At 35.1% G+C, this 22,678-nt stretch overlaps 1 protein-coding gene across 1 annotated transcript; it reads left to right on the forward strand.

Annotated features, from left to right (window-relative positions):
• Positions 1 to 21,193: 21,193 nt before the first annotated feature.
• Positions 21,194 to 22,364, forward strand: LOC113326381 (ankyrin repeat-containing protein NPR4-like). The gene is made up of 2 exons (XM_026574118.1): positions 21,194 to 21,499; positions 21,591 to 22,364. Exons 1-2 carry the CDS (start codon positions 21,194 to 21,196, stop codon positions 22,362 to 22,364), a joined length of 1,080 nt encoding a protein of 359 aa, XP_026429903.1.
• Positions 22,365 to 22,678: the final 314 nt, after the last annotated feature.

Below are 22,678 nucleotides of genomic sequence, written 5' to 3' on the forward strand. Positions count from 1 at the left end.
CCTTAGTTATAACAAGTTTTCCACATTTAATTAATTAAGATCTTCAATCTTTTACCATCTCCAAGAGAACAAGATACAAGATTCATTCATATGCTCGGAACATGAAAACTTCATTCAGTGTGAGAATATTACAGATATGAGCTTATGCTCGACCTTTCCCTTTTATGCAACCTCTGTCGCAGATGAGTTACTCATATAGAGTTTCTCGACATCCCTTATCCTCTGATAAGAGGTGAACATGTCTCTGTTTCAACAAACATACTTAGTGGCTCCAGAGTCCACCCACCAATCTCTCATATTGGTTATTAAAATAACTTCCGACATCATGTCAATGAAATCGTTCTAATTTGTTCCAACTAAATTAGCATTAACTTTCTACTTATTAAGGTTTTATGTTGTCTACACTTTACTGCCGTATGGACAGGAATTTTACAAACATAACAATCATCCTTAATTAAAATAATGTCGGATTCAGTTTTACGAAACATACATTTCTTATGAAGACTATGCTTAGAGTTGTGTTCATCCGCATGCGCCTGGTAGCCATGTTCTTTATCAATTTCATGTCACAAACTTCGTTTATACTCTGACCACGGACACGGTAATTTCCCAATCACCTAATACACCACACCTCACAAACCTTAGTTCAGATAAAATATGAGTTTTGAAGATAATATCTAGATTTATAAACTTCGTTTGAACCACCATATCAAAAAACTCATGATTACCCCATAAAAACTACTTTAGTTAACAACAAAATTCTCCCGTCAGAATTTTTCAGGAACGTTTCTCTGTTTTGTAAACTATCAAAAAAAATACTTTTACAATTCCAAAAATTCTGAAATTTTACGTGGGTAACTATCAGGATGTCTACTATGTTGTGTAAAAGGGGTTCATCGAAATTACATCTAGGTTAAGAGATAAACTCGAAACTCTACAGCTGACCAAAAATTCGTTTTTGTTTTTCACTTCACAATTAACATCCATGATTCACAAACCAACCAACCATTTTCGATTATTACAAATGCTAATGTCTTAAGATTGTTGGGTGCAATAATCAAAAACAAGGAAAAGTCAAATAAGTAAAAGTTATTGATACTTAGCTCCTTTATAATGGAAGTGATCGATTCGATGAAACGGACGAGCTCCTCATATCTCCACAACAGCAATAAGGCAAAACTTTGGAAAAACAGAGTGAGTCATGTGTTCAACGCCTTGCCTTTAAGACATTAGCGCCCGGCTACACTCAAGAGTGATGCTATAGCTCTCACAGGACGGATATCTCCAGGATAAAACACCATACTACACCTACTACTAGCATATGAAGTAGATGCTCAACTTGAGCTTGGAAACTCCGAAAAAACCATAAAGGAAAATCTCGAACACGTGAGAAAACAATATAAAATGTTTTTTCCCTTAGGGGCCACTCTAAATATAGAGAAACCTCTTTCCCATAGATTTTACAAAAGTAGTGAATTTGTTTATATAATTGACAAATACAACTTAAGAAGAAAAACTCCCCGATGTGGGACTAAAAGGTTTATATAGTTTCTTAAAATTACTAAAAATTGGAAACTCCACAATGTGGGACTAGTAAGTTTCATTCACAAAAGAAAACAATAAATTATAATTTTTACTAAAACTTTAAAAAATTACTTTTTTTGTTAATCGTTTTCCAACAGATGGTTGACCAAGTGTATGCTCTAAATCAACATGGTTGGAGTGCATATGATTTTACCATAAGTACGTGTTCACTGGGACAGGCCATCACCCATCACCCGTTCAAATGGAGCTCTAATTGGAAAAAAATGTAGTGCCATTAGGCATAACTACCATCCAATACATTAATACCAATGAAATCCATCATAGTCAAAATTTCCACGACTTAGATTTTTTTTTTATAAGGTTTTAAAATAAAATGTTAGAATATGTTTCAAAAATAATGAGTTCTAAAATAAACACTTTTTTCTATCTATAATCTCTATTTTTAAGTAAACACTTTTTCATATTTGTCTCGATCAACAGTGACATGTCATTGTAGTTTTATATACTCTCGTACTTTTTTCTATTGTATATATGTTTTACCTTACATCCTAGACATAATTATAAAAAGAAATTGCTTCTAAATATAACAAATTGATTTACTTATCAGATTTCGCCATATCATTTTTGTTTGTTAAGTAATATTTTGAGTGCTTCGCTTAGTATTGCTGTCCTATTTTCGAACATCTTTATTATTTTGTTTGTATATTTGTATTTGTTGATCTTTTTTGTGCAGAACAGATATGCTTGTAATTCGGCCAGATTTTTCTTGTTTCAGGTACCATTCGAAAATATCCATAACACTGACTTTAGATTAAAACGTGGATTCAAATGATTTTATAACTTAATTTCCAATCAAAACACATTTGATCTTGTTATACATGATTTTGAAATTGCCATTTTGGATTTAGGATAACCTGATTAACCTTCCGGTGTATATAACCCTTCCTAAGTGGAAAGTTAAAATTGTAACTACAACAACAATACACAAAAGATTCAACATTGCAGAATAACGCAAATGCACTATCATTCTCCAATTTTTTCTTGGCACATCTGTATTCTTAAAACAAATAAAAATATCTTCAAATCCTCACGACCATTATATAAGTTTCATCCATGGCCATAAATTTTATTTTTTGGCCAACTGGGGCAAGAAATATAAGCATATTCTAGTGTTATACATAAACTACCTACCCTCCTATAAATACATCTACGAATAACAATGATGGATTGAAGAAGTGAAAAACAACCCACCTCTAAGTCATCAACATCATTATCATTAAGTATATAGGATAATTATAGATCCCTACCTTATAATTTTTCTGTTAGGCGTAAAAAGAACCACAACAAATTACCAGGACTTGATTATCACAATGACATGCACATAATTTCCTGATTCTTAACAAATAATGCCATCAACATCAGGGTGTATCCCAATAGCACAAAGCAACCCTGCGCAAACAAATTTACACCGATATAGCTGAATTTGAAATTCTGACTCTCTCAAACTTCTGTTTGGTTTGACTAAGTATTTATCATTTTTATAATTTTCTATTCAAATGATGTAACCCTTGGTAGTTGCTATGCACCGGGATCGGTGGGGTCAACCATGCACCCCTGGTGGAATTAATGCATTTGACTGTTTTTTGAACAATTTTTGATTAGTTTGATTTTTTAGAGGGTGTGGAACTCTGATACCCATTAGGTATCCAATGATTCGATGATTTAAATTTGGTATTGTAAACCTAAATATATGTATTAATTTTACGGGAAGATGTTAAAATAATTAAATTAAAAAGAAGTAGACTCCCCAAATATTGGATTAAAAATAAATAAATATTATATGCCTATATTTATGTAACTGAACATAATAACACTTTTTTTTCCAACTTTTTCTATTAACAAATTTTCTTATCCTATGACTTTTTTTTTAGAGTAAATATCCAACGACAGTATGTGTAAAAGTTTTGGAAGATATATATGTCCCATCTAAATATGTGAAATGCAATTTTCAAAAGAACATGACAAGAAATGTGAAATGCAAGAAGTGTTCATGCAGTGTTTACTGGAGAAATAACTTTATTTATGTCGAGATTAGAAGTTGATCAATCTAACAGTATTATGTTGAATCAATTTTTAGCAACTTGTCTGTACTATGTTCGTTGGTGGTGTTTGAACTACTACTTAGGTGTAGTTCCATGATACATCTTAATAGGCCTTATCTAAAATAGGCATTGATCTCCATGGAAGAACACCACTAAATATAATTACACTCACGATTCATTTAGTTTAAAATTGCGACGATTGGTTTTTGGTTTAAAAAAATCTAGACAGCATACTTGGTTTTTAAAAAATAATAATATGTTTCAAAAGAGGTGCGTCTAAAAATAAATAATCATACTGCTTATCTCTGTTTATAAGTAAGCACTTCTTCACCTATCTCAACCAACGTGACATTTCAGGATCCCTCTCCATCTCATCATCATATTCATCCAATCCGATAATACTGGCATGTCATCGTCATTTTCGAAAAGTGTCATACTTTCTTTCTTTTTACCGGGTCTTTTTTTATTAATAGTTGTGTGGAGTTGTTCTATAGTGTCATACTTGAAGGTTTCAAGGCAAGCTATCAATCTTATCAGATTTCTTGAACAACGAATACGAATACCGCTAATAAAATAATAAAGTTAGTAAACAAAGCCTATGGCGTTCATGATCTAATCGACTTGCCATTTTTTTGCATATTGTGGCAAGGTAGCTAGATTGCCACTACATTCTCTGCAGCTAAGGAAGCCACTCATTTGAATCCCAATATTTGCCTGTTTGGACAAATGTAAAGTTTTTTTTTTTTTTTTTTTTTTTTGAACCAATAAGTAACAAATATCTATTAACTACCACATTTTGGGCAAACCATGAACTACACAGATTGCCAACAATTTCCAGATATTCAGTAACACGGATTTTCAGATCGTGTACAGAATTATAAAATGAAACAAACCTGAGCACCTTTTTATCATTGATAACGTACATGCATAAGAGCGGCAAACAGTTTGATACGTGCTGAAAGAGTGCTTACCAAGTCCAGGTCCATTTTTTATCATTGAACTGTTGTTCCAACTAACATTCTAATCCAGAATCCGTACAAAAACGCCCAAGAGATCAATAAAAGTGAAACCCGAGAGAAAATGAGAGATATAGTATAGAAACGCTTTTAGTAAATAACTTACTGCAAGTTGAAAATCAAGAGTAATTCTGACCAAATAATAGCAGGGATATGGTAATTTGCCGTCCAGCACCAATCCATCTATGCAAGTGAGTTTTAAAAAAAAATATTGAATCAATTTCACTGATCTATACATATTATTACTGGTGAATGAACTATCAGAGGTCTTGAACACTGTTCTTAATAAGTATTGAGAAAGCGACTGCTTCATCCATTGAAAATATATAGGCTAATCGCCTTTTTGCAAAACAGGAAAAACACAAACACAACTGACGTACCACTATTGCAAATTTCACTCCTTGAGCTCCCTCTACTGAATTCATTGGACACCATGACGTAAGGTCTCATCTTCGCATTCATGAAGGCCATGCATCTGCCTGTTAGTAAAATTTAGTTTGCAAATTTTATGGAGTTGTTCAGAAGCGGGTGCAATTTCCCCCCTACTATGACAATTGTTCAAGGAAAACGGAAGAAATGAAAAATTTTAAACTTGGCAGTTAGCACCAATTGTTGTATGTTACTATGGAAGGTTTATTCAACAGTAGAAAAATGTCCAATTAAAATGTAAGGTCTCTAAGGGCTCAATGGGTGATTCTAGGGCTCAACAATAGAACAATGTCCAACAGTAGAACAATGTCCAATTTCCCCCCTAAAAGTCTATGAATTACCTACACGTGCATTCAGCAGTTTATCTTGTAATTCCCTGGTGGAGTGAGTTTGCGACAATTGTTAAGTAATAATAAAATGAGAAAATTTCAAATACCATGAGAAAATCACACAAATTAAACTACAAATTTGTAGTTAGACCTTATAAATTAAATTAAAAAGAAAAGGTCTAGCAGTGTAATGTAACCATTTCAACTCAGATTTGTGGACTCTACGGAGCACATCCAAATTTCTCCACTGATGAGATCTTACCCTCGCTAAATCAGCACATCCTTTCCTGTCTTTATCTATCCCATGCAACCTGCTTAGTAAACTTGAACTCCTCTCCATCGCAAGAGGCAGTACTTTGAGAAAATGAAAAAGAAATAGCAAAAGAACCAAATATGAGTTAGTAAAAGAAACATCAAAAATCTGTGTCATTCATACAAAATCTTACAAAATCTTCTCATAAACATTATATGCATTTTATGTTGCACTATTTAAAACAAACCGTTCATCATTTCAATTGTCCTTATGTTGACTTCTTCTTCTCCTTATGTTTACATTAGACCACACTTCTTTTGTTCTTTTGGAGCTGCACTTGTCAAGCAATCGAACTAAAAACATTCAAATTAGTATTTCATACTATCAATACTTTTTACAGAAAAACCTCTAAAACTTTAATAATAACGATGCTGCTTGAAATTACCAAAGCATGGCACCAGATGACAGAGAAAGCTTTATAGCTGGCCAAAGATGTTGTAAAGCTATAGCATCGAGGAACCACTCCATGTATCAGGGAACCAACCATATATAACAAACAAAAGATGGACCACATTTTGAATCCAATATGCTATACCTGTAGCAGATCGTATGTAACACCAGACATCCATTGCGATATGGACAACAATTAGTTGAAATTACATTGTTCTTATTTACTTCATAAAAAATTGAGCAATAATTTAGGGTTAACATAATTTCTTGTTAGAATCAGCTTCTCATTAATTTAGGGTTACCTAAAATATCAGGACTATCATCCCAAACCAATAGCTCTGCTTCACTGGAAGTCCTCAGTTTTATTAACCCATCAATAATCCTGGAATAGTAGGCTCAACATGCATCATTAAACAAAGAAAAATTCAACGTCTAATACAATTCCTAAGAGCTTTAGTTGTTTTCCAAGTCATAACGGCATCCTCAAAACCAATGTGTCATGACAAACAAACAAAACTGTGAAAAATTATATCAGTAAACCTAAAAATCAGAAAAACATGACCAAATAAAAAGAAAAAGAAGAAAGCAATAAACATGTCCAAGATAGTTAATATTAATGGTAAGTACTAACATTAGCATAGAAATCTCTAGATTCTGTTTCTCAAAATATATTTAATAGGAATCGTAATTACCCAACTTAATTTAAGATTCATCCTAATCTAATTTTCCTAAATTAAATTTTCTTATCACAGCAATTTGCCTAGCATAGCTATCTAAGTACTTATCACCGTACCACACAATGTACGATAACCCTCCATGTCAATCATTTAGATGTATTTAGATGTTAAAACATCCAACCAAGAGATAAAAAACCAAAAATACCAAAGAGTATACGGTATATATACTACACGAACCTATATATGCAACGATATTAGCAGTTCAAATTATAATCATCCTTTACATCCACCCATCAAGAGAAGTGCTACCATTAAGCGCACACACACATATATATATATATGCGTGTATTATGTATCTTCAGTGTAATCACTGTAATGTACCCACCACCATTTAATCGTTCTTCTCATTTTCCTCCAAATGAAAATCATCTCGAAGTTTATGCCAAAATGAAAAGTAAAAAAAAAAAAAAAGGTTTGCTTGGTGCGCACTAAAAATGTCATTTCAATGCAACCGATTATGTTAGCTGACTCAAACTACAGGATATAATCTCAAATGATTACGATCTAATTACAAAAGTTTCCTTGACAACCATAGTGATCCATTCCCAGCTAGCTCACTCTGACAAAAGACAAATTAAAAAATTGCTTGGCCACAAATGAAAAACGACATCGTTTGAATGGCGACACTATGTTAACCGATGTCCACCATTGCACAAAAACTCAAACAAATCATGCTCAGCTTACCCATAACTACCTTTAAGAACCACAATGATCTATACTTGGGCTTATAAAAAATACGAAATACGAAGAAAAAGTTTCTCCTCGCTGCACCGAAATAATGCTGCAGCTGCAAATGCTACGTTATCTGAATTTAACCATAGCAAAAAAACTCACCTTATTACGCTCATCCCAGGCATCAATAAATACTTCAACCATTTAAGACTAAAGAGGAGTATGGGAAAAAAACGTCAGGCAGGAACAAACCATCGCACAGTCAAACGATTATGTAACCATCGACAAAGTAAGTGAAAATTCAACAATGCAAGCAAATGCTCCAGGCACGAACAAACCATCGCAGGTGTAGAGGAACAAACCATCGCAGGTGTAGAGGAAATTGCGAACGGAAGAACTCAATGACTCGAAATACAAAAATCAACCATTTATCGGGGAGGCAAATAAGTGAGCAGCAAGACTTGAATTTTTTTTGACGAAATTGACATTCTTAGTATGCACTTATTCTTCTTACATCCCATGCTTCCAGCTATAATAGCTTTAAAAGGAACAAAAAATATAAAACCTGAAAATTTTACATGGTAATAAACAAAAAGTTCAGGTCCCGAGTATCTCATCCTGAGGCTGTGCGTGAATTTGCTTCTTTACCAAGACCATGTCTTATCATCTGCATTGCTTCAATATTATTCATGTAATCCATGTGTATTAATCTGCATAACGACCAAGCCTATCGAAATTATCTCCGGACATTGAAAACAAAAGCACGACCATTTTCAGATATGGATATATAAAGATTTAAAAGAGACAAAGAGTTTTACCAAACTCATGCTCTCAGATTTATTTCCTTGCGGCAACCTATTTGTTAAAGTCTGCGGGCATCCAACTCAAAACCAATTGGCAATGAGTGGAGAGGCCCTAAGGGATTATAAACCGCAGGATCTTAGAAACTCATACAATGTGGGACTAATAGTCTCAACACGCCCCCTCACGTGTAGCCTCGTTGGGTCTAACACGTGGACAATAAATCGGGTGACGCGGAGTAAAGGCGCGGTCAATGACTCGTCGCAAATAGCCTGCTCTGATACCATGTTAGAATATGGGCATCCAACTCAAAACCAATTGGCAATGAGAGGAAAGGCTCTAAGAGATTATAAACCGCAGGATCTTAGATTGCCCAAACAATGTGGGACTAGTAATCTCAACACGCCCCCTTTGTTAGAATATGGGTATCCAACTCAAAACCAATTGGCAATGAGAGGAAAGGCTCTAAGAGATTATAAACCGCAGGATCTTAGATTGCCCAAACAATGTGGGACTAGTAATCTCAACACGCCCCCTCACGTGGATAATTATAAATCGGGTGACGCGGAGTAAAGGCGTGGTTAACTGACTCGACACAAATAACCTGCTCTGATACCATGTTAAAGTCTGCGGGCATCCAACTCAAAACCAATTGGCAATGAGTGGAGAGGCCCTAAGGGATTATAAACCGCAGGATCTTAGAAACCCATACAATGTGGGACTAATAGTCTCAACACTATTCAGAATATGATAAAACACGTTTGAGCATACCCGCTAAACAACCAACAACAAAAAATCAGTCAGCAAAACCTCAAACAATGAGAGAAAAAGCAAACAAAACAAAGAAAACCCTAGAAGAGGAAAGAAACAACGGGCAAACAATGTTTATATACACCTCCGTAGCTTTGTCACCACGAAATTCCTCAGACTCTTTCTCTAAGATTGGCATAAGTTGCCAATGAATCAACCGCTCTCAGATTTGTTTCTAAAAATATACCTAACTTTATATAGCCCTCTAACTTTGTGACTACGAAATATCCCTGAATTTGGGAAACAAATCTAGGACTCCTAAAGTAAACAAATCTAAGACTCCTAAAGTAATGTAGATGCTTACCATTTCTCTTGGACACGGTCCCTATATATATATATACCAAGATCAAATAAGATCTTATTATGCCGAATATACAGGTTTGAAGGATTCCATGTATGGAATTAGCGTTTATTAATAAAATAAAAAATAAACTATAATTAAGGAAAAAATATCCAATATTTCCTTAATCCGAAAAAATATTCTATTTTTTTTATATGGAAATCTTCGGATTTTTCCACACAAAAGATTTCCGTCGATTTTCCAGCATCGGCTATATATAGCTTAGATCGTATCAATTACCCCAAAGATCTTTCCATTAATTTTCGATGATTACATGATCTTTTTTTTTTCTTCTTTGGTATGTAAATCTCGTAAAAATAACTTATCTATGTTATTTTCCTTTAAAAGGAAATTCTCATTTTTTTTTCAAAAAAAAATTTCATCCGGGCCCTCCCTGAAAGAAATTTGTAGATTCTGTGACTAATCCGAAGGTCCAGATTTCATATTCTATTAAAAATTAACGGCCACGAAATGTAAGGGGCTAACTTTGATTGCAGCCAATCAGATGCGAGAGTTCTATTCACCGGCCAATGGGAGAGGAGGTTTTTGCAACTCTCGACGTGGTGTGAGAGATGTGGTTGGGTGTTTAAGTTGTTGATTTTAAAGAAAATAAAATAAAGCAAAGAAAAGTTGATGTGAAGATTAAATTAGAGAGAACGGGGCTCAGGATTCCACCATTGTCCGATATTAGTGATTTAATAAAACAATAGTTATGCAACTCAACATTCAATTTTATTCTAATAATATTGCCTAAACATGTATATTTTCAAAAGAATAATTGTTAACCGCAAGCATAGAACATCAAAACCCTAAACCAAGCATGCTCTATCAAGAGAAATAATCAAATCATATAACCAATTTTTAATTCAATGCAAAAATCATTAATTTAAAATATAGATATATCACTTTTACCGAAATAACAGCTTCTTCAATCACCCCAAGGATTGGGTTTAGCTCCTCATCATGGAAACACACTCAAAATATGATTTTATTCCTCAAAAGGTGTTCACAAATAATGAAAATGGATGATAAATGATTAAAACCGGGTTTGTAACACTTATATTTATTACAAACAGAGAACGGTAAAAGTAAACTGTCGATGTCACTGTAGAAAAACGACTGTACTAGGCAGCACTTTGTTCGTCGTGTTCTTCACAGCAGCAGCAGAAAAGTATTCTCTGCAACTCGGTCAATCACTTATGTTGTTGCTCTAAACTAACCCCTATCTCTCCATAACCCTCTAATCACCTCCAGTACTCTTTTTATACTCGACAGGATAAGAAAATCTAGTAGTAACTCCATATCTTCACCATTTACTTCGGAATAATATTCTGCCATTACAGAGTTATTTTTTTTTTTTTGCTTTTGTATCTCTGCACGCGTTTTGCAGATGCGGACATCCTCTAAACATGTGACAAACACATCTAGGATGTTATATCTTCACCATTTGCTTCGGGATAATATTCTGCCATTACAAAGTTTTTTTTTTTTTTGCTTTTGTATCTCTGCACGCGTTTTGCAGATGCGAACATCCTCTAAACATGTGACAAACACATCTAGGATGTTTTAGAAATCTTGTCAGGAATAAATCTTCACGTAAATACTACAAATAAACCTGAAAATACCTCCTTACACTGTTTTATCAAGATTGCATGTAAGTTTCTTTCTTTTTCAATTCCACGGCACTTATCAATCCTGTTTTGATAAAATAAAATATTTCCAATCAAATTGAACGGGAAACTCCTCCAACAAAAACTCCACCAAATCTCTCCCAGAACTTCCATAGAAACCCGAGTTTATCCTTACTTCCTGTTTTGCTTCCCAACGATTATCCAACCCAAATAAATTCATTCCAACAGCTATACCAACATTGTTTGGGCCTATCAAAATCATCCCAATCGAAATCAATGATTGAGTCTCATTGTATCTCCTTCAAAAATCCAACAGAACAATACGCAGTAAACTGAAATATTTTCCCGCCATTTTCAATGTTTAAACGATGAAGAAGGGTACCCCTTATGCAGAGTAAGGGTGCCCTTAGCAGGTGGCACACTGGGGTGCAAATAGTAAAGAAGGTGTCCTTTATTAGTTTAGGTGCCCTATAGTAATTGAGGTGCGCCTTATCCAAAACTAGGTTCCATTTAGAAGTTGTCCTCCGGGGGTGCCCCGAGTAATTTTTCGAGCCGAAATGTCCAAAAATGTTACCAAAAATACCTACAAACACATAAAATACCATAATAAGTACAATATCGAGTACCAACAATACAAAAAATTGAGCACAACTTGGACACAAAAATGAGTCTATCACAACTTCTCTCAAGACCCCGTTGCTCAAACACAACAAAATTAGTCCATATGCTTTTTCCATGAACCCATCCTTCAATGTTGTTGTTAGAGTGGTTCTCCCCTTCAATGTTTTTACCGAACCTTATTGCACCAAAACAACCATCATCTTTAGCCTCCATAGATTGAAATCATTCCTTCCATCAAACTTTTCAATCTCATACTTTGCCTCCATCGTATCGCTCCCACCCGGAGGTCTGATACCAATTTGTTAGAACAGATGGCTCAAGATAGCACAATCAATCAAGATATAACATAAGTTTCTCTCTCTAATATAACATAACCCTGCCCCATTTTATATTTGACCTAGGTTACAAAAGAAACTAATGGATTAATGGGCCAAGTCAAAAGGATCGCTCCCACTCGGAATTGTGATACCAATTTGTTAGAAAATGTCTCAAGGTAGCAAAATCAATCAAAATATGAAAATGGAAATGAAAAAAATCAAATCAAGCACACACATAACACAAAGATTGATAATGGTTCGATCGAGATGATCTACATCCACCTGCAAAGAAGACAAAATGATTCCACTGTGATGATCAAACAAGTTTACAAGGTTTTCCCTAAATCCCTTCTTAAGAACCCTAGACCCCTTTGTGTCTCACACTCTCTCAACATAAGTTTCTCTCTATTGTAACATAACCCTAGCCCCATTTTATATTTGACCTAGGTTACAAAAGAGACTAATGGACCAATGGGCCAAGTGAAAAGGATCCGACACATACCAGACTAACACTTGTACTCTAGGCATCTATATTATGAAACAAAGTTAGGCAAGATAAAGAATGCTCAAGATTTATTCTTCAGAAAGCTAAATTGATGGTTGTGGTTTTACATAATTATTGTATCATTAATTTCTTATAATAAATAGTTTATTAATCTCTCATTAGAAATGTCTTATGATTATCTTCATAAATATACTTCCATTAAATGATAATAAATTTATTAATAAAGAAACATAATAACTTGTAAAGTTCTCTTTTCAACCCATTACATTTTTGCTAAATATATTTTTATTAAATAAATAATATATTTGTTAATGATCTGTTGGGGTATATATTTAAAAACATAGTTTTGTAATAATATGCCAAAGTTAGAGAGATAGTATGGTGGCATTGTTTTGAGCTCCCACACTATAGGCATGGGTTCAATTCCCACCCCACACAATTTCACTAGGGTATATACTATTTATACTATATATTATATTACATTAGTCCGGGAGCGGGACCTTGGGGGTCTTGGGAGGTCTGCTGATCCAGAAACAATTTTTTTGCTGTTTTTAACTTAAATTTTCAAAACGTATTAAGATAATTATATCATGATTAATTACAGTTAATGTTGAAATTTTAATACGGCCGTTTTTTTGCTGTTACAAAGAAATTTAATTGGCATTTAATCGAAAATTAATTTTCCATTAATTCCATTGATTCTTTTTGATTATAAAAAAAAAAAACTGGTTTCTGGAAGAAAAGATATAGAACGTTATTTTTATTTCGTCAAGTTTTTCTGAGCAAGTGTTGTTGAAAGAGTTATTATTGATTCGATTTCTCAGTGCAGAGAAATCGAAAGAGATAAGCTGTTTTATCCCATAGGGTTTCGACAAAAAACTGACTGCTAGCACAATCAAGAGGCAGAGTCGCGAAACACCTTAAAGATAGCGACCTAGTACGCGACTCAGCGGTTTCTTTGTGTAATTTGATTATAGTGCTTTGTTTCCAACAATTTTAAGGTGTACGTTTCTGCTATGGAGAATGAAAAGAAGCGCGTTGATGATACCAACAAGCCTTTCAAATTTGAAGGGTTGCATTTCAGAAGATGGAAGCTGAAGATGTTCTTTTATCTCAAACTGATGAAGCTGCATATGATTGTGTCGAGTGTTCATCCTGGAACCCTGGAACCTGCTGCTGATAAGACTGCTGCTGTTGCTGCTGGCGGTGGTGCTGCTACAGATCCACCTCCTACCGGTGGTGTTGAAGAAGTTGTTTCTCAAACTCCCGAGGAAAAACAAAAGGCCATCGACAAATGGATCGATAATGACTTTGATTGCAAAAACTACATTCTTAATGCATTATCTGACGATTTATATGAGTATTATTCAACTTTTGAAACTGCTAAAGATGTATGGGATGCATTACAGAAAAAATATGACACCGAGGAAGCGGGTTCAAAGAAATATGCTGTGAGCCGGTATGTGAGATACCAAATGGTGGATGATAGATCAGTTGTTGCACAGGCTCATGAACTTCAAAAAATTTACCACGAAATTGTGGCCGAAGGTATGAAAACTGATGAACAATTTCAAGTTTCTGTAATGATTGACAAGTTACCACCTAGCTGGAAAGATTTTCGTAATACTTTGCGTCACAAGACTAAAGAATTTTCTCTTGAAAGTTTGATTGTTAAGCTCAGGGTTGAGGAAGAAGCTCGGAAACAAGATAAGAAGGAAGAGATTCTCATTGTTTCTAACAATAAGACTCATCCGAATTTAAAACCTAAGAAAAGGGATATGAAACCTAACCCGAACCAGAAGAAAGGAGGAAGGCCTAATCAAAACAAGAACCAACACCCATCGAAAAATGGACAGAATTCCAATTCTGAATTTCTTTGTTATATCTGTAATAAACCAAACCACATGGCTAGGAATTGCAGATTTAACAAGGAAAAGAATAACGCACAAGCTAATGCTGTGGGTGACGTTATAATTGCCATGGTCTCTGATCCAGAGTTCTACATGGTTGGTGGATCTGATGGGTGGTGGATAGACAGTGGTGCTTCGCGTCATTGTTGTTTTGATAGGTCCATGTTTAAGACTTATGCTGAAACCAAGGACAAGAAAGTGTTATTGGGAGACTCCCACAGCACTATGGTGAAAGGTTCTGGTACGGTAGAGTTGAAGTTTACTTCTGGGAAGACACTCATGCTGAAAGATGTCCTTCACACTCCAGAAATGAGAAAGAACCTTGTTTCCGGCTATCTTCTCAACAAGGCTGGGTTGTATCAAACTATTGGGTCTGATATTTACACTATAACTAAGAATAAGAATTTTGTAGGAAAGGGTTATGCTACTGATGGAATGTTTAAGCTTAATGTTGATGCTATGAATAAAATTGATTCTTCTGCTTATATGGTTTGCAATTTTAATGTTTGGCATGGAAGGCTTTGTCATGTGGGTAAAAAGTTAGTAAATAACATGAGTAAGTTAGGTGTCCTCCCTGAATTTTCTGAAAATGATTTTGAAAAATGTGAATACTGTAGTCAAGCAAAAATAACCAAGACTTCACATAAATCTGTTGTAAGAGAATCGAAACCACTAGACTTAATACATTCTGATTTGTGTGAATATGAAGGTATCCTAACTAGAAATGGCAAGAGGTATATCATGACGTTCATTGATGATTGTTCTAATTATACTTATGTTTATTTGTTGAGCCATAAGAACGAAGCTATTGAAAAGTTTAAGATTTTTATTGCTGAAATTGAAAATCAATTTGGTAGGAAAATTAAGAGATTTCGTAGTGATAGAGGCACTGAATATGATTCTTCTCCTTTTACTGAAATTTATCAAACTAATGGCATTATACATGAAAGAACTGCACCATATAATCCTCAAATGAATGGGAAAGCTGAAAGAAAGAATCGTACTCTTACTGAATTGACTGTTGCTTGTTTGCTTAGCTCTGGTGCTGCTTCTCATTGGTGGGGTGAATGTTTGCTGACTGTTTGCCATGTTTTGAACCGCATTCCTAATAATAAAACCATGATATCTCCTTATGAACTTTGGAGAAATAGAAAACCTAATGTCTCTTATTTTAGAGTTTGGGGTTGCTTAGCTTTTGTTAGAAAACCTGATCCTAAAAGACATAAGTTAGAAAGTAGAGCTTATGAATGTGTTTTTTGGTTATGCTCAAAACAGTAAAGCTTATAGGTTCTTTGATATTAATAATAAGGTTATTATTGAATCTATTGATGTTGATTTCTTTGAAGAGAGATTTCCTTTTAAATCTAGAAATAGTGGGGGTAATAGTGGGGGTTCTTTATCTAGTGTTTTACCTAGTGCTGATTCTGAACATAGATTAGAAGAACCTAGAAGTGCAGAAACTAGGATCACTGAAGTTGAACCTAGAAGAAGTAAAAGAGCTAGGACTGACACAAGAGATCCTGATTTTGAATTTTATGCCGTAGAGGAAGAACCTTCTAATTTACAAGAGGCGTTCAGTTCTGCAGAGTCTAGTTTCTGGCAAGAAGCTGTAGATAATGAATGGGATTCTCATATGTCTAATGGAACTTGGCGTATAGTAGATTTACCTCCTGGTTGTAAGCCTATAGGTTGTAAATGGGTTTTGAAAAGGAAACTAAAACCTGATGGAACAATAGAGAAGCACAAAGCTAGACTGGTTGCTAAAGGATTTAGGCAACGAGAGAACGTAGACTTCTTTGATACTTATTCTCATGTTACTAGATTAACATCTATACGTGTTTTGATTGCTGTTGCCGCTGCTCATAATCTTGTTATTCACCAAATGGATGTTAAAACTGCCTTTTTGAATGGTGAACTAGAAGAGGAAATTTATATGGAACAACCTGAAGGTTTTGTAATTCCTGGACAAGAACAGAAAGTATGTAAGCTAGAAAAATCCCTTTATGGTTTAAAACAAGCTCCTAAACAGTGGCATGAGAAATTTGATAATTTAATGATTTCACATAACTTCAGAATAAACGAGGGTGACAAATGCATCTATTATAAATTTGAGAATGATGTGTGTGTGATTGTTTGCTTGTATGTGGATGATTTGCTGATATTTGGTTCCAATTTATCTGTTGTCAATGAAACTAAAGGTATGCTTAGTTCGAATTTTGACATGAAAGATTTGGGTGAAGCTAGTGTAATCTTGGGAATCAAAATAACTAGAACTAGTAGTGGTATTTGTTTGGATCAATCTAACTACATTGAAAAAATTCTGAGAAGGTATGAATATTTTGATTGTAAGCCTGCTTGTACTCCGTTTGATCCTAATGTGAAATTGTTTAAGAACACTGGAGAAAGTGTTAGACAATCTGAATATGCTAGTATAATTGGAAGTCTGCGTTATGCAACTGATTGTACAAGACCAGACATTGCATATGCAGTGGGAGTTCTGTGCAGGTTTACCAGTAATCCTAGTTTGGAACACTGGGATGCTATTGAGAGGGTTATGCGGTATCTGAAAAGAACCACAAACCTAGGATTACACTATAAGAGGCATCCCGCAGTCCTTGAAGGATTTAGCGATGCTAATTGGAATACTCTTTCAGATGATTCCAAGGCCACCAGTGGATATGTTTTTACTATTGCTGGGGGCGCTGTATCTTGGAGATCAAAGAAACAGACAATTATAGCCCAATCTACGATGGAGGCTGAATTGATGGCACTAGCAGCAGCTAGTGAAGAAGCAGGATGGCTGAAGAGTCTGTTATCAGACATTCCAGTATGGGAAAAACCGATACCAGCCACTTTGATCCACTGCGATAGTACCGCGGCTATCAGAGTAGTAGAGAACTGTTATAATAACAGTAAGAATCGACAGATACGTCGAAAGCACGACACAGTTAGAGAATTTCTCACAACTGGTGTTGTTAGAGTAGATCATGTAAGGTCTGAAGGAAATATAGCTGATACTTTGACGAAAGGATTAGCAAGAGAAAAGGTATGGAATATATCTAAAAGTATGGGACTTTTGCCCGTGAGAAGTTGAGTCATTTGTAATGGATACCCAACCTAGAAATAGGTTCAAAGGGACTAGACGAAGTTACAAATAATATGATAGAGTCATGCATTCCCATAGCATGATATCCTGAAGTGGGAAACAGGTTGAGTGTTTAAACTCTTAATGATGTCTATAGCTCTTAAGTTAAGAGTGGGATATACAGGAGTATCCTTGATAGACTCACCTATACGAATGTGAAGGTGTGGCCGCCTTCTATGAGAACTTGGGCATTTCTCTAGATCGTTCGTTAAGAAAGGGATAAGCACATGGCCCTAATGTGCAAAATTAAGAACTTTACTCTAAGATATAGTTGTGTGTGTTGTATAATCTATTATTAGTTAGAGTTCAAGACGAGAGTCACTCTAGTTACCTGATACTTAGAAAGTTCAACACTATGTAGAGGTTCAAGTCGAAAGGCACCTTTCCTTATGCACAACTGTATAACACTTGCTCAATGTTTTAAAATATAAGTGGGGGATTGTTGGGGTATATATTTAAAAACATAGTTTTGTAATATATACCAAAGTTAGAGAGATAGTATGGTGGCATTGTTTTGAGCTCCCACACTATAGGCATGGGTTCAATTCCCACCCCACACAATTTCACTAGGGTATATACTATTTATACTATATATTATATTACATTAGTCGTCCGGGAGCGGGGCCTTGGGGGTCTTGGGAGGTCTGCTGATCCAGAAACAATTTTTTTGCTGTTTTTAACTTAAATTTTCAAAACGTATTAAGATAATTATATCATGATTAATTACAGTTAATGTTGAAATTTTAATACGACCGTTTTTTTGCTGTTACAAAGAAATTTAATTGGCATTTAATCGAAAATTAATTTTCCATTAATTCCATTGATTCTTTTTGATTATAAAAAAAAAACTGGTTTCTGGAAGAAAAGATATAGAACGTTATTTTTATTTCGTCAAGTTTTTCTGAGCAAGTGTTGTTGAAAGAGTTATTATTGATTCGATTTCTCAGTGCAGAGAAATCGAAAGAGATAAGCTGTTTTATCCCATAGGGTTTCGACAAAAAACTGACTGCTAGCACAATCAAGAGGCAGAGTCGCGAAACACCTTAAAGATAGCGACCTAGTACGCGACTCAGCGGTTTCTTTGTGTAATTTGATTATAGTGCTTTGTTTCCAACATGATCATATCAATAGACACTACAAATGACCGGGGTGGTGTTTGTGAGTGGTGCTTCATGTAGTCGATGATGATAGTGATGGTGGTGGAAAATTTAGCGGTAATGGGGGTTCTGGTGGTGGTTGTATGTCGTTAGGACACAAATAACATTATCACGAAAAAAACATTGTACAAGTAGAACGCAATTTGTCCCGAAAAATAACCCGAAAAAAATCGAACAATGATAGGATAATGGATCCACCATTCGGATAGTAAAGGTTTTCAGTTGATCCCACTACATGGTTCACTCAGTGGTATCTTCGGAACATACAACATAGTGTACGTCTACAATATTTCAATAGCCAGGTAAAAGAAAAATTGATTGGAGGGTATTACAAAAAGCTTGGCTAGAGGTTAGGACAAAAAGATACGGTCATTATCAATTTTCACATCCTATTAGTATGAAGAAAAATAAAATGGTCTGAGGGTATAGAAAAAAGAGAAGCGTTAAGTATCAATAATTGGCAAATAAAAATAATAATTGGCACATAAGCTGGCCTCTTATGCCGTGACACACAAACTCCAAGCTAGATGGACTGAGAATGATTTACCTTCTGAAGTTGTTACCTGTTGCAATGTAACAACATAACTTTGGTTTTGTAATCTTTGGCTACCAAAAAAATAAAATAAATAATAATAATAGTTTGATTAGTGGGTATTACAAAAAAACAATTTTGTACACCTTATCTGATGAAAAGAAGCCTAGAAGTGATGATTATGATGATGATAAGAAACAAAAATCTGCTGGTAAGTTTTGTACACCTTATCTGATTCTTACGCTGTGCTTTATAGAAGTTTAATTTCTCATGAAAAATTTGATTTATTGGTTTTTCCTTTGTCCTGGATGTGCATATCGAATAGAAAAGAAAACGCCGGTCCTTATGTTCCGAAAAAATATGAGGAGCTATTTTCCGCAGCATACTATGGCAACTGGGAAAAGGCTAAGAGGTTTTTGGAGAAGTATCCAGAAGAGAAGACAGAAGCGATTACAAATGAGTTAGAAACAGCAGTGCATATAGCTGCGCATCGAAAAGAGTGGGAGTTCGTGGTTAAAATTCTGGATTTCTTACCAAAAGAAGCACTTGCATTAAAGGAAAAATATCATGGTTACACAGTACTTCATATAGCTTCCTTAGCCGGAAAATGTGAAGCTGTTCAGGCGCTGGTAAGGAAAAACAGCGAATTAATATACGTGATAATGAAGGAAACTTACCACTGGAAACTGCTATGTTAAAGCATTCAACTGAACAAAATAAGACTGTCCAGTATCTTTTCTCGGTAACAAAACGATACTACCCCAGTCGATTCGCCGGTGCTAATGGTGTCAGGCTTTTGTGCAATACGATTGAAGCCAATTTCTACGGTACGCAAGCACCACTGTGTTGGATGGTAAAAATGATTGTGTATATCAAAGTTTTATTATTTGGTAATTTATTAGGCTTTTGTTCGTTTCCTACACTTCATTATATACTACAGGTGCAAAAATAACACAGTTATAGCTAATTAAGTGTTTTGTTTCTGTCCCTGTAGATTTTGCATTGTCCATTGTAGAAGAATTTCCTGGTTTGGTTATGGAGAAAACTGAAAAAAGAGAAATGTACATATTTGAATTGATGGCCTGCAGATCATTTGCATTTAGAAGTGGAACCAAGCTATCGTGGTGGCAACACTTCGTTTATTCATGTTAGATATTACGTCCCTCTATCCCTGCAGCTCACTTCCTTTATGATCAGTTTAATTAATGTAGTTGCACTTGCCGCATGTTCCACTTTTTTTCTCATTCGTATTACAATCCGATAATTTTGTAGCCTTTTTGTAACTGCAAATAACTGTGGTACAGTGATTCGTGTGAACAACAAAGACAAAATCATCGCAAGCGATGAAGAGAATCCCATCGAGAGTTCAGAAGGCTTCATGGGAGACATAGAGATTCCTTTGGGGAGTTCAGAAATCACAGAAGGAAATGGAGATACGGCTCCACCGAACACACTTGCCTCTGCAGATAGTGATGAAGGAGTTGTGAAAAAGTTCATCTTGGGCTACATTATGAAATTTTATGCACGAGGTATTTTTCTTTTCTTTTATGTATAGCTTTAGTAACATACTACTATGAACCCTGAACTCTGACCATTATGTTCCTAGAATTGGTCCAAGTGCTCTAACTTAGTCAAAGTTAGTGAATGTTAGAAACACTACTAATTCTTGAAACAGTATGTTACTTTCACAATCTGATTGATTTCTTGTCTAATGTATTTGTGATTTTTTTTTTCTGGTATTCTAGTTCCTCTTGTCAGGAGTTAATACGACCAAAAGTCGATGCACAGACAGGCCCATAATTTAGTCAGAAGGATGCTGAATAAACTTGACCGCCAAACCGAAACTAAGTCAGAAGTAATAGACGTTCTTAGGAAAACTGGGGTAGTGAATATGGCTATAAAATATGGTATCACTGAGTTTGTTGTGGAGTTCCTGAAGATGTTTCCTTTCGTGGTTTCGCATGATCTGGGGAAAAACACTATGCTACAAATGGCTATTATGGAACGAAATGTAGAGATATCAAATCAAATAGTGGATTTCATCATTTTAGATGACACAAAAGATGACATACTTTGCAAGGAAGATGAGAGTTGTAGCAATATCCTACATTATGCTGCCATATTAGCGCCTCCTCATCAACTCAACTCAGTGTCAGGTCCTGCTCTACAAATGCAACGAGAAGTACAGTGGTTCAAGGTAAGGGTTAGTAACGGTTTAATAAATCATTTAATTTGTCTCATCCATATCACGTGTAAGTTGTATTAACGTAATCCAATATCATACGCAGGGAGTGAGAAGATTGGTGCATCCATTCTTGAGGGATACTAGAAATGCTGATGGACTAACAGCACAATATGTGTTCACTGAACAACACAAGGGCTTGCGGAAGACTGGAGAGAAATGGTTAAAAGATACATCTGGATCGTGCATGGTGGTCGCCACCCTTATTGCAACTGTAGCATTTGCAGCTGCGTTTACCGTTCCTGGAGGTAATGCCCAGCAGGATTTGACAGGCAGGAAAAATGGCGTTCAAAAAATAATAATAAAAAATGGCTTTCCAGTTTTTTTGAGAGAGCCCGCATTTATAGTGTTTGTGGCAGCAGACGCTGTAGCTTTATTCTCTTCAATTACATCAGTGATTCTGTTCTTAGCTATCATGACATCTCGATATGCGGAAGAGGATTTTCTGAAATCTTTGCCTCAAAAGCTGATAATAGGTCTTGCAATGCTGTTCATTTCTATGGCCAACATATTGGTAGCCTTCTGTGCATCATTTACCCTTATTCTGGTGGCCGATAAACAAAAACATGTATGGATTCCAGTTACTATATCGTGTTTTGGTTTCATTCCTGTGCTCTCATTTTTTTATCTTCAATTTCCTTTGTTTCTTGAAATGTTGCGTGCCACTTTTTGGCCAAGTATCTTAAAGATAAAGAATCGGCAGCACCTTCTTTCCGAGAAGGAAATTCGACGAACTTTTAGGCAAAGAAGCATCTGGCGAATTGCCATGAAAGAGAGAGAAATTAACCAAGAGAAAACTTTCAATATCTCTCAACCGTGAAGGTCTCTAAAGAAACAATAATGATGATTATTGATTAAGGCTCTTGTTTTCAACTGGGGAAGTGGTGCTCACACGTATTAAAATTTTCTGGTTTTTCTTCTCTTTTTGGTTTCTATTTCATCTTCTGTTTTTACATATATTATTGTTTTGTAACCTTTGTTTTCTTTTGAATTGACAAATTTCCAAACCACGTTAATTATTGTCTCCTTTATTATCTCTTATATATTTTCCAACCCTAATTTTACATCATCATCGTCAAATCAATCGTGTTTTGTGCTTTAAAGATATTTTAAGTACAAATAGTTACCTATTTT

Source organism: Papaver somniferum, unplaced genomic scaffold, assembly GCF_003573695.1.
Source record: "Papaver somniferum cultivar HN1 unplaced genomic scaffold, ASM357369v1 unplaced-scaffold_10, whole genome shotgun sequence".
NCBI classification, from domain to species: Eukaryota; Viridiplantae; Streptophyta; class Magnoliopsida; order Ranunculales; family Papaveraceae; genus Papaver; species Papaver somniferum.